Source organism: Mandrillus leucophaeus, unplaced genomic scaffold (assembly GCF_000951045.1).
Source record: "Mandrillus leucophaeus isolate KB7577 unplaced genomic scaffold, Mleu.le_1.0 Scaffold65, whole genome shotgun sequence".
NCBI classification, from domain to species: Eukaryota; Metazoa; Chordata; class Mammalia; order Primates; family Cercopithecidae; genus Mandrillus; species Mandrillus leucophaeus.
The window spans coordinates 2,890,040-2,903,065 of NW_012107030.1; the positions used below are offsets into that span (position 1 = coordinate 2,890,040).

Sequence of the window (13,026 nt, forward strand, 5' to 3'; positions counted from 1 at the left end):
ACTCTGTCTCAAGAAAATAAAAATAAAATAACAAATAATGAATACGGTGACTACTCAGTCTTTAAAGACAAAAAACTAAGCTCATTTTTATTTAAAAATAGAAGTTTAAGATTAATCTGTGCTGCTCAAAATTATGACTCTTCTTAAGTAGAAAAGAAATAGTCAAGACAAACTTTAAAAACATAATTCAAAGAACTGATGGATTTTTTTTTAAAATCAGAACAACAATATCTACGTACAACAATATTCCATGGAATATGTTTCTAAAGGCCATTAATAGGTGACTTTTAAGTCCACGATCAAATAATACCAGGATAAACAAAGAAACACATTTCTACACTGCAGGACTTCTCAAAACATTAACACACTCCTGCACACCATCTCTCTCAAACCTAGATACAGTGAGCAGCATTTCCAAACCTCATCTGACCAGGGAACACTTTTTTCACAGAGCATCTCCAGGATCGAGAGTTCCACAGAAAGCCCTTTATAAATGCCCCCATAACTACAAATGAATGAGGGAAACAGAAAAATTGAAACCTGGATTATATGAACTGCTCAAGTTCTCTGATTCAAAATACCTTTAAACTACAAAGTAAATTACTAAAACACTTCTTCAAATACCTTACCCCAGTAACTCAGGACTTATATTAATATCGTCATCTTAAGGTACAGAGTCTGGGGTCTATAAGGATCAAAGCATTTGACATTCACAGAAAATACATCATGGATAAATACTCATTCCTTCTCTTCCTAAAATCAGATTATGAATAATGCATGACCAATGTTTACCTGAATTATAGATTTCTTCAAGATTCAAAGAATCAAACACACTAAAAGGCATCCACAGTTGTTTGTATTCTACCTCCTTGCAGTAAAACCAGTGGGGCTGAACAGGCTCATATTGGTTTTGAAGTAGAAAAGGAGGTGGCACTTGAACAGAGGGAGCTCCAGGTCTGGCAGGTACCTGCTGCTGTGTTGGAGACTGCATTGAAGGAGGAACCTGGAGGGGACGGCAAAGTTAAGACTGTCATGCTTGTCCAAAAGAATTCTGAATATGCTTCACACCCAAACTGATGTTAGTAGTAATTATCCTACATGTATATCTGGACAATTATTTAGTGTAATAACTAGACCCCAAAGCAATTTTAAGAAGAATTTTTAAACCTAACAAAACCCCAAATCAAGGAAAAATGCTTGAGGGGAGGGATACCCATACCCCATTTATCCTGATGTGATGATTACACATTGCATGCCTGTATCAAAATATCTCATGTAACCCATAATAATATACACCTACTATGTACCCACAAAAATTAAAAATTTAAAAATTTAGAAAAAAAATCAATTACAAGCTGAACTAGACCTTCTCACAGAACAAAGTAAACTAACACCTTTATAGAAATCAATCTAGCAATACTTCTTCCATGATTTATTTAACCTTTCCTGTGTGTGTGTGAGGTGGAGTTTCGCTCTTGTTGCCCAGGCTGGAGTGCAATGGCGCAATGCGCAACCTCCGTCTCCCGGGTTCAAGCAATTCTCCTGTCTCAGCCTCCTGAGTAGCTGGGATCACAGGCATGCGCCGCCACACCCAGCTAATTTTGTATTTTCAGTAGAGACAGGGTTTCTCCAGATTGGTCAGGCTGGTTGTGAACTCCCGACCTCAGATGACCTGCCTACGTTGGCCTCTCAAAGCGTTGGGATTATAGGCGTGAGCCACCACGCCCGGCCTATTTAACCTTTAAAATATGCCTATTCCTTGATCTACTCATTCAATTTCTAAGAATTTATCCTAAAGATAGAATTATAACAAATATCCCAGGCGCGGTGGCTCACGCCTGTAATCCTGCCACTTTGGGAGGCTGAGGTGGGTGGATTACCTGAGGTCAGGAGTCCGAGACAAGCCAGGCCAACATGGTAAAACTCTGTCTCCACTAAAAATACAAAAATCAGCTGGATGTGGTGGCATGGGCCTGTAAACCCAGCTATTTGGGAGGCTGAGGCAGGAGAATCGCTTGAACCCCAGAGGCGAAGGTTGCAGTGAGCTGAGACTGCACCACTGCACTACAGCCTGAGTAACAAAGCGAGACTCTGTCTCATAAAATAAATAAAAAATAAAAATAAAAATTTACCCACAAGGATGTACACCAAAAGGTTATTTAAAATAGGAAATCAATGTGTACAACTGTCAAAACTCAGCTAATTGTACACTTTAAATAAATCGAATTGTACACTGTAAACGGATGCCTTTTACTGTATGTAAATTATACCTCAATAATATTGATTATACAATCATAATTAATAAATTTGGAATGTTTGCAAAAAAATAAATAAAATAAAATACGAAATCACTGGAAATAATAAAAATGCCTAACAGAAGCCTGATTAAATAATACTTCACTCAAATGCTAGATCGTCCAGAGCCATTAAAAATGTCTTATATCCTTTCTGCAGGAGATAGCTGAAAAAAAAAAAAATAAGTAAATAAACAAAAACAAAAGTTTTAGAGGATAGACACGATGGTTCACGCCTATAATCCCAGAACTTTGGGAGGCCAGGGAAGGAGGATCACTTGAGGCCAGGAGTTCGAGACCAACATGAGCAACACAGCAATATCCTGTTTCTACAAAAAAATCTAAAGATCACCCAGACATGGTGGGGCACACTTGTAGTCCCAGCTACTCCAGAGGCTGAAGTGTAGTTCAAGGTTGCAGTGGAATGTAATCACACCACTGCACTCCAGCCTGGGTGACAGAGCAAGATCCCCCATCTCTTTAAAAAAAACAAGGAAGAAGAAGAAAAATTAATGTTTTAGAAAAAATCTTAGTAACATTTAAAGTATGTTCACAAAAAAAAAAATAGGTTATAGAAACCACAGGTACTCTATGATGTTTGCCAAAAAAAGGACATATAACAAAATGAAAACAGTGATTATCTACAGACATTTTTTATTAAATTCAATATTCTGCATTTTCCAAATTTTCTACAAAAACGATTTTAAAATCAGACTATACTTATTTGTAAATGTTTGAATTAGACACCATTTTGGGCCAGGTGTGGTGGCTCACACCTGTAATCCCAGCACTTTGGTAGGCTGAGGCAGGAAGATCACTTGAGGCCCAGGAGTTTGAGACTGCAGGTGAGCTGTGATTGTGCCACTGTATTCCAGCCTGGACAACAGAGTGAGACCCAGTCTCAAAAACATATACAATTTAGCCCATAATCTCAGAACTTTGGGAGGTCAAGGCAGGAGGACTGCTTGAGCCCAGGAGTTTGTGACCAGCCTGGGCAACATAGTGAGACCTCATTTCTACAAAACATAAAAAAAAAAATTAGCCAGGTATGGCAGCACGTGCCTGTGGTCCCAGCTACTGGTGAGGCTGAAGTAGGGGGATCACTTGAACCTGAGAACTCGAGGCTACAGTGAGCCATTATCATGCCACTGCACTCTAGCCTGAGTGGCAGAGCAAGACCTGGCCTCAAAAAAAAAAGAAGAAAAAAAAAAATATATATATATATATGCACACACACACACGTATATATACATACATACACATAATTTCTAAAAAACCATTTTGAAGTATTATGTCAACACTCAATTTCCTGAGATCCATAGCTGCGCTGTGGTTATACAGAAGAATGTCCTTATGCTTAGCAAATGTACACCAGGAATTTAGGAGTAAAAAATCATAATGTATTTTACTGACCTTCAAATGTTCCCCCCAAAACTGCATATATACAGAAAAAGAAAAAAACAATGAGGGAAAGGAAGGGAATAGGGAGGGGCAGGAGGAGAAGTAGGAGGAAGGGGAGGGAGAAAGGCATGTGGGAAAGGGAGAAGGCTCACATATACCAGCGTGTGCACAGGCACAAATTAAAAAACATATGGGATAAAATGTTAATGATACGTAAACCTGGTGAAGGATATCAGAGTACTCTTTGTACTATTTTTATTTTTGCAACTTTTCAAGTTTGAAATTATCATTTTTTAAATTATTATCTAAAAACCTTTTTAAAATTTTAAGCAACAAACTATAATTAGTTCGTTATAGTTAGCAAAAATACTAACCATATACCACATGCTATGAATTTGGTTACTTTTCAGAATGCCGAAATCCAACATTGTCAAAAATTTGTGTATTGGTATGATTTAAACGAAATGATAAAACAGAGTCCATTCTCTAACAGAGAAGTTAGTTACATTCTGATCACAATACTGCTATCTCCACCACACCGAAATGGGTTCTTAATTCTTTTTAATCATTTCTCTTTTTGTTTAATTCCACTGATTTTTCTTTGGAAATCAAATGAACAATTAGTTGGGAAAAATGCATAAGGGAATTTCATAAAATGTACCCAATGCATACGTTATTCCACCAACTCCCCCTAGATAGAGTTTGACTGATCTAGATCCAAACTCCATAAATAAAAAGAAATTACTGAAGTAATCAATTTTAGTCCCTGTAATTGACTGTTTTGATTGACTAGTGTAACTGAAAGAGGAGAAACTAGTGGTCTGTTTAGACAACAACTGCTTCATCTCCTATGTCTCTAGACAACACTTATTATTTTTACCTTACTCTAAAATCTGGAAATACTGACATGTAGCTAACTCATTAAAATCAATTACTACTTCAATAAACAAGTAATACACACTAAAATATGAGCCATCCAATAAGCTATCTTTAAGATAATGTTTACTTCATGTAGCTTACAAAGAATACCCTCTGAAACTAATTTGTCATCATATTGATTATAAGACGTGAAATGTTTTTTAAAACATAGGTTCAGATGAGAAAGAAGAAACAGAGTTAATAAGTAGGACACAAAATCATGTCTCCATACCGGCGGCAAAGATCCTGGAGGCATCTGGTACATCTGAACAGGGGGTCCAGACGGTGGAGGATGAGCAGGAGGGCCTGGTGTTTGACACTGCTGCAGCTGGGGCGGTGCAATGTAAGGATTAGCCCTGCTGCTACCAGGGGTATGGCGATATGGATTGTATCCTGGCTGGGGAACTCCTTGGGGTGGGTTCCCAAAATGTGAAGGAGGGAGACTACTTGGCTGAGAAGGCAGGTAAGAATTTATTCCCATCAGTGAGGAAGGTGGAGCACCAGGTTGAGCCTTCGAAATGGATGGTGAAAACGCATTCGAGACATCTTGGGATCCAGTTGTAAAAGGGAGAGCAGTCGGGGGCTTGGGGAATCCTGATTGTCCACCTGAGGTTGCTGCAGTTGTTAACGGTGACTGTCCAATATTCCCAAAAGGATCACTGCTGCTTGATACCTGAGAGAAGTAACTAAGTGTCTGTGGGGCAGATGTGTGAATAGAAGTTTGACCAAGGAAGCTGTCCTCCTCACCAACATCTGTGGAATCCTCTGAAATGGAACAAGAGAGCATGTGGTTTAAAGGGTACTCTATCATTCCACAGATACGATTCTATAAGGAAGGGCTAGCAATTATACTTCCTTATTTGTTCTTCAAACTTGTTATTTCTGCATTACAGAAAAAAAAACCAGTTTTTTTCTTTTTTTCTTTGAAAACTTGCTCTTTAGAAATGAAAAACTAGAAAACATGAATAAGAAAACATAAGAGGAAACAATTATAATTCATTCATAAGCCCATCTCCCAGAGACCATCGCACTATTAACAGTTAACATTTTGCTACATACCCTTCCATACTTTTAAAATAAATACAAAGTTATTTGTTATTTATTTTGTAAATATATATTTGTATATAGAAGTTTTTAAAAATAGAAACAAAATCTATACTTACTATTTTTACTTTTTTTTTTTTTCTGAGACAGGGTCTCACTCTGTTGCCCAGGCTGGAGTGCAGTGGCGCGATCTCAGCTCACTGCAACCTCTGCCTCCCAAGTTCAAGCAATTCTCGTGCCTCAGCCTCCCAAGTAGCTGGGATTACAGGTGCCCACCACCATGTCCAGCTAATTTTTGTATTTTTTTTTTTTTTTTAGTAGAGATGAAGTTTCACCATGTTGACCAGGCTGGTCTCGAACTCCTGACCTCAAGTGATCTGCCTGCCTTGGTCTCCCAAAGTGCTGGAATTACAGGCATGAGCCCCCATGCCCGGCCTTACATATTATTTTTTATGTTTTTCTTGGTAAGAAATAATGCAATTATTACTCTACTACCCAAATACACATAATTTTATTTCTATAGTGATAATGAGAGACTAAAGATAACTCTGTTAACAAGAAGGGGTGTGTCAGGAATCTTACCTACAAAGCACTTATTGTACAAATGAACACGCGGTATTTGTATTCCCAAGGCAAAGTAGGTCAACCATTAATTGCCATTCCCTAAAATCATGTACTACCACACAGTTATCATTCTAGAACACCAAATTGCTGAAAAGGTCACTTTCTAACCAAGGGAAGATCTCCCATCCCCTTGTCCAACCTGATGTTCACTGTGGGTGTTAACAATTCCAATTTAGCTTCTGTTCTACTTCCAAATTGTAAAATAAAAGCATTTTCCCTGTACATTACCTCAAAAGTCCACCTATTATTCCTTACTAAACTTTTATTTTCACTAGCTTGTAGCTTTCATCTTCTTCCTTCTAATCTTCCCTGCCCCTGCCTCATTCCCTCTTACCTCCTTGCTGGAGGCATGGAATCCATCAGAGGGCTGGACTCACTCACAGCACACAGGCACACTCTGGTCCCTGCCCTTGGAGACCTGCCAAAAGGCAGCCTTCTTCCAAGCTCTGGACTCCAAGCTTCTTGACCTCTGCTGAGACTAGGGCTTGAGCTTCTTGAGCTCTCATAATTCACACACATCAGTTTAACTAAAATACTCCACTATTCAAAATACTCCTCTTGATATTTTCTTTGTAACTAAAAATAAAATATCCCTTGCTGCACGAGGCCCTGTGTCAGTCTGTATCATTCCACTTCTCTGATATATTTCCAGCTCCCACCCCTCTTTTCAGGTCAGTGACCCTCATTTGGACTTACCTGTATTTCTTAATTCATTCCCAACAATTAAGAGCAAGCAAGAAAAAAAAAAAAAAAAAACCTCAGTAGTATCTTTCATCCTTTAAAAAAACTTGAGGTCAACCTGATCCAAGAAACTTTTTTCTGATCAGCATCAACTACAAATGAAATGCTCTCCACATACTGCTGCCCTCACCTCAGGGGCCCTTTCTCATTTCATTTGGACACATGTCATCTAAAGCCACAACTTTAATAGGCACTTGTATATCTGTGACACTCCCAACTCTATCGCAAACCCAGACTGTTGTCATGTGTTCCAGAACTTGTTTTCCAACCACTTCCTCAATGTTTTTGGCAGATTCAGCCACATATACCTCATGCTTAGTGAGCCCAAAAGAGAGTTTATTATCTTAACTACCCACCTCCCCGCTCCCTTTTCTGTATTTCACTATATCCACCGATGTTTGCCAACATCCATTTAGACATTCAAACCAGAAACCTCAAGTCTCTCAGACTCCTCCCTCTCTCTCATACCCTTCATTTAATCATTCAAATATTTATTCAAGAAATATTTACTCAGGATGCATTATGTGCCAGGTACAGAGCTCAGTCTTGGGTCTAAAACTAAACAAAAATGGGCCTCTGTGCTGACAGACAGAGCTGACACTCTGATCTTCTGTGAGTCTCTACAACTGTGTAGTCTACACATCTCACACATCTGCTCCCTGCTCCTCACACCCAATGTGGCTGACTCGGGCTAGACTGCCATCGCCACTGCCAGCCTCTCACTATGCCTCCCAACCGAATCCTCTTGCTACAGTCAACCTTATTCCAGTGCAACTAGAGAAAACTCCAGTCTTTCTGAAACACACGTCTAATTTCATGCCTTGTTGAAAATCCTTCAAAGGCTCCCAAAACCCAACAAGATGAACTACAAACTCCTCCTGAGTATGGTATATGTGACCCATAGACCACCGAGGCCACTCCACTGTCCACACTCTAGTCAAAGTGATCTATTGGGGGCAGAGGACACACGGGAGAGAAGACAAAGGTGAAGAGACAGGAGAGAGGGATGAGCTCCATCCCTGTCCCATTCCACCAACCACTAACTCCTGCCAAACCTGCAGATTTTCTCACACCTTCGGACTTCACATATTCCTGTCTCTCCAGATTCCCTCACTTCTATGTATCCTTCAACACTCAGCTCAAGCATCACCTCCCCTAAGAGGCCCTGAAGGCCTAAGGGACATCCATTCCCCAGCTCAGCCAGCCTGAGACCCACAGCATTCACAGCCATCTATCAATCCCTCTTTCTAACTGTTCTAAACCTGTATCACAGTTGCTTACACAGGTGGGTGTGTGTATACATATATACTGTGCAGTCATTGAGGGCAGGACTGTCTGCTCTTCTGTGTCTCCCAGCTTCTGGAACAGTGCCTGGCAAATAGAAACTGCTCAATCCATGTCTGGTTTTTGTTTTTGTTTTGTTTTTGAGATGGAGTCTCACTCTGTCGCTCAGGGTGGAGTGCAGTGGCATGACCTCAGCTCACTGCAACATCCACCTCAAGCGATTCTTGTGCCTCAGCCTCCCGAGTAGCTGGGATTATAGGCGCCCACCACTACGTCCAATTAATTTTTGTATTTTTAGTTGAGATGGGGTTTTGCCATGTTGACCAGGCTGGTCATGAACTCCTGACCTCAGGTGATCCACCCACCTCAGCCTCCCAAAGTGCTGAGATTACAGGCGTGAGCCACTGTGCCAGGCCTTCCATGTCTGTTGAATATATGAAATTGCTTCCTGTGTCTCTTTCACTTATATGATTAACTATTGCTTCCAAGGAGACTGTTTCCTCTTTTTCTCTGGAAATTCTCTGAATGGGTTTCTGAGATTTTTAGAGATGAATTTTAGTTCTAAAAACTATTAATGTTCACACACACACACACACAGACTGTCTCCAAGAAACAAGAGCATTAAAGACAGGTATAGCTATACTAGACTTCACAATGAAAATGTTTAGCATGAATTCACAGTGACACACAAACCAAATACTACATAGCAAGGAAGATGGACATAACCAAACAACTTTAATGGTGCAGAGGATGATTAGAAAACCCCAGGTAAAGCCTTATTTATTCCTGCATCCTCTCACAGCATTCTGCTCCAACGATGCTGGTTCTTCACCAAAGACAGCAACGCCTAACCTTTCAACCACAGGTCAAATTGAGACATCATTTTGACTCCCATCCTTTCACTCATTCAACAAACATCCACTGAATAACTGGTCTACTACATACCACACATCATTCTACGCAGTGGGAATATAATCGTGAATAAAACTAAGTTTTTGCTTTCATGGTCTTACATCCTAGTGGAGTGGAATAAACAAGTATGTGTACATGTCAGGTAGTGACCAGCGTCAAGAAGAAACATTAACACATGGGCAGGGGAACCTTTATGTACAGCTGTTCCCAGCGTGCCTGTCCTCGCTTCTCCATGAAACTGTCTTTAGTCCTTCAAACAAGAATAAATTACTCACTGCAAACTCAGTATTCGCAGAGGATCTACTTACTAGGCCCTAAACAACATCCTGGAAATAAAAAGGCAATTAGGTCATAGCTGCTGAAGAAGACCGCAGTCCAAATGGAGAAGCAGGTGTGTTTATTTCACAAACATTAAATCACACTGTCTGGTAGGCAGTATACTTGGTGCTTTTCAAAAATTAAAGCATTTCTAATTATAATTCTGTGAGGCTATACATATATAGAAACTGAAGCACAGAGAAGTAAACTAAAATGCCTACAGTTACACAGCAAGCTACTGGCAGGGCAAGGACTGGAATACAGTCTGTGCTCCTGAACACCATGGTCTGGGCTATGCTACATCATCATCAAAAAGCAATCTCCCTGGACAATAATACAAATATGAAAAAAGAGCTAGGAGTGCACATAGGAGTGGGGGCCTAAGAGAACAAGAAAAAGTTTCTTGGAAGAAGTGATGGATTGTCTTGAAAGACGAAAATTGGCCAGGCGCTCACACCTGTAATCCCAGCACTTTGGGAGGCCGAGGCAGGCGGATCACTTGAGGTCCGGAGATTGAGACCATCCTGGCCAACATGGTGAAACCTCGTCTCTACTATAAATACAAAAATTAGCAGGCCATGCACGCCTGTAGTCCCAGCTACTCGGGAGGCTGAGGCAGGAGAATCACTTGAACTCGAAATGTGGAGGTTGCAGTGAGCCGAGATCGCGCCACTGGATTCCACCCTGGGCGACAAAGCAAGACTCCATCTCGGAAAAAAAAAAAAAGATGAGGAATGCATTTTACATGTCTACTTCACAAATATTACATGTTTCTCCTAGAAGAGGGGCACCGTCCATCTTACAGGATATCTTACTGTAATCTAGAAGATATCCTACTGTATCACAACAATCTCCTAGTAGGAGACAGTGTACCGTATCCCAGGAGAGGGGCACAGTCCATCCTAGGAGGTATCTTACCGTATTCTAGGAGTCTCCTAGTGGGAGATAGACTACTGTACCCTAGGAGAGGGCCACTGTTTACTTGCATTCCCTGCCAGCACCTGGCGTAACAACAATGGGTGTTCAGCAAAGATTTGTGGAATGCCAGTGTACGAATGAATGTCCAGCACTCTGGACAACTCGGAACAGTGGGTTTCTGCAATGAAGAGCAAGTCGCATCACCTGCCGCCTCCAAGATCCCAAAGCCCCCGACCCACTCAAACCTGGTCACTAATGATCCTGGCAAGCTATCGAGAGGGTAGCTGGAGGCAAAAGGAATATCTCCCGTCTGACCCTTGTCACAGCACGTCCCCCGCCCGCCTCCCACCACACACAGGACCGCCCTCCCCTTATTACCTCCGGGCAAGAGCAAGGAGGCCGGGGAAGCTGAGGCCTGGGTGACTGGAATGAAGGGCACATTGAAGCTGAACTCCGTGGCCGAGGAGGAGAAAAGTAAGTTAGTGCCCAACGAGGAGGTGGAGACGCCGCCGCTGCCACCGTTAGGTTTTCTCTCCGCCATGGCTGCGGCCCACCTTACGATACACGTCTCCGGGTACTCAGTACCGCACCACTGACCGGAAACCGATCACTCTCCCGGCCAGCGCACTTCCGCACTTGCGCACAGGAGCCGGAACTACGGGTAGCTAGTTAGTCAGCCACCCTCTCCCTTCCCCCAGCCAGCGCCGCCAGAAATGAACATGGCGGCAATGTCTTCCCGCCCGAGTCTGGCACGTGACACCCTTGGAGGCGGAGAGGGGCTGCGGCAAAGGCCGGGAGGGAGCGTGGGGGCGTGGTCCCCGCAGGTTCTGGATGGACGTGCGAATTGACACGCAGTTGACCCTGAAAGTCACAGGTTGTGGCTGATATCTATGGGCTTCCTAAAAGTACTGTCAGGATGACTCTCCTGACAAAGATTTTGGAGGAACAGCGGAATCCTGCTGGACGCTGCCCGAAGGAGGAAAGGAGGAAGAGGGTTGTGTGGGAATTCGCATGCAAGGCGGAACCAAACACCCTCTCCAAAACCACTTGTCTTTCTGGACTGAACTGAACTTTGGCATTGACCCAGAAATAGAAATGGTAAAATGTTTTTAAGTGTTTAATACATAGGGAGAAAAAAAATCTTTGATTTATTTTTGTTGTTGTTTTGTGTTTTTCGTTTGTTTTTTGGTTTTTTTTGGTTTTTTTGTTTTGTTTTTTTGTTTTGAGAGGAGGCTCACTCTGTCACCCAGGCTGGAGTGCAGTGGCGCGATCTCGGGTCACTGCAACCTCTGCCTCCCAGGTTCAAGTGATTCTCCTGCCTCATCCTCCCGGGTAGCTGGGACTACAGGTGCCTGCCACCACGCCTGGCTAATTTTTTGTATTTTTAGTAAAGATGGGGTTTCACCGTGTGGGCCAGGATGGTCTACAATCTCCTGACCTTGTGATCCGCCCGCCTCAGCCTCACAAAGTGCTGGGATTACAGGCATGAGCCACTGCGCCCGGCCAAAAACACATATTTAAAAGAGAAATCAAACCGGACGCCTTGGCGCAGGCCTGCAATCCCAGCACTTCGTGAGGCAGAGCGGGAGGACAGCTTGAGCCCAGGAGGTTGAGACCAGCCTGGCCAACATGGCGAAACCCAGTCTCTAATAAAAATGCAAAAATTAGCCGGGCGTGGTGGCATGGCACCTATAGTCTCAGCTACTCAGGAGGCTGATGTGGGAAGATTGCTTGAGGCTAAATTAATCCTGATCTTGCCACTCACTGTGCTCCAGCCCAGGCAACTAATCCTGATCTTGCCACTCACTGTGCTCCAGCCCAGGCAACAACGAGACCCTGTCTCGTTAAAAAAAGAAAGAAAAGAAACCAGGACATTGAAATTAGAGCTCTGACATTTTAGATAGCTTTCTATATCCACAGTAAGCTGACTAGTTCAATCCAGAAGGTACTGTGGATAACTTGGACATAATTGTCATCTTTCATAGTTAGAGATTTTGAAAGAAAATATAACTTAAGCAATCTTTCAGCTTCTTGGAGGTTGGGAGAGGAGATCCCAAAAGAACACTCAAAATAATGAAACTCTCCCCAGCTGTTTACACCTATGTAGAACCTAAATTTATTAATTCAATAATGATTTCATGTGCTTATTGTCAAAAAAAAATTTTTAAGTGGGACACTCATTAAAGCAGTAAATTAGATTTTATTTAATGAAAACTATTGCAGTAGGGAAGTGGGTCCAGCTTGAACTGAACACAACTTTGCTGAAACAAAAGATCGGAGACTTTTTAAGAGGCTGTGGTGTGCTAAGGGAAAGGCACTGAGGAGTGTGAAGAGGTGGTTGGTCCTGCGACTAGGCCACCTGGGTGTGTTAATCCATGCTTATCCAGGGGAGACACATAATTCTTCTGTTTTCATGACAAGCAGTGGTGTAAGAGAGCAAGGTAGCCATAGGGACTGGGAATGAGAATGAGAAGCACCCCCTTGAATGTTTGCAGTTGAAGAGACAAACCCCCAGGTCCTTGAGAAGACAGTTCCTGGTGGTCATGTGTCCGGAATTGGTTCCTTCCAGTGG

At 42.2% G+C, this 13,026-nt stretch overlaps 2 protein-coding genes across 3 annotated transcripts in view; one reads left to right on the plus strand and one right to left on the minus strand.

The window, feature by feature from the left end:
• The window catches only part of SEC23IP (SEC23 interacting protein), a 52,936-nt gene extending 41,713 nt beyond the window's left edge, over window positions 1-11,223 (minus strand). The window contains exons 1-3 of one of the 2 annotated variants that reach the window (XM_012001077.1): window positions 10,833-11,223; window positions 4,846-5,378; window positions 793-1,003 (exon numbers count right to left, since the gene is read on the minus strand). In XM_012001077.1, the coding sequence (XP_011856467.1) occupies window positions 793-1,003; window positions 4,846-5,378; window positions 10,833-10,995 (907 nt within the window). In that variant the 5' untranslated portion in view covers window positions 10,996-11,223. The remainder of the gene's footprint in view (window positions 1-792; window positions 1,004-4,845; window positions 5,379-10,832) is intronic. The other variant, XM_012001078.1, reaches the window with a different exon arrangement.
• A 20-nt stretch (window positions 11,224-11,243) lies between these two features.
• Window positions 11,244-13,026, plus strand: part of MCMBP (minichromosome maintenance complex binding protein) — a 69,459-nt gene continuing 67,676 nt past the window's right edge. The window contains exon 1 of the mRNA XM_012001080.1: window positions 11,244-11,328. The gene's annotated coding sequence lies outside the window, so the exon portion shown is untranslated. The remainder of the gene's footprint in view (window positions 11,329-13,026) is intronic.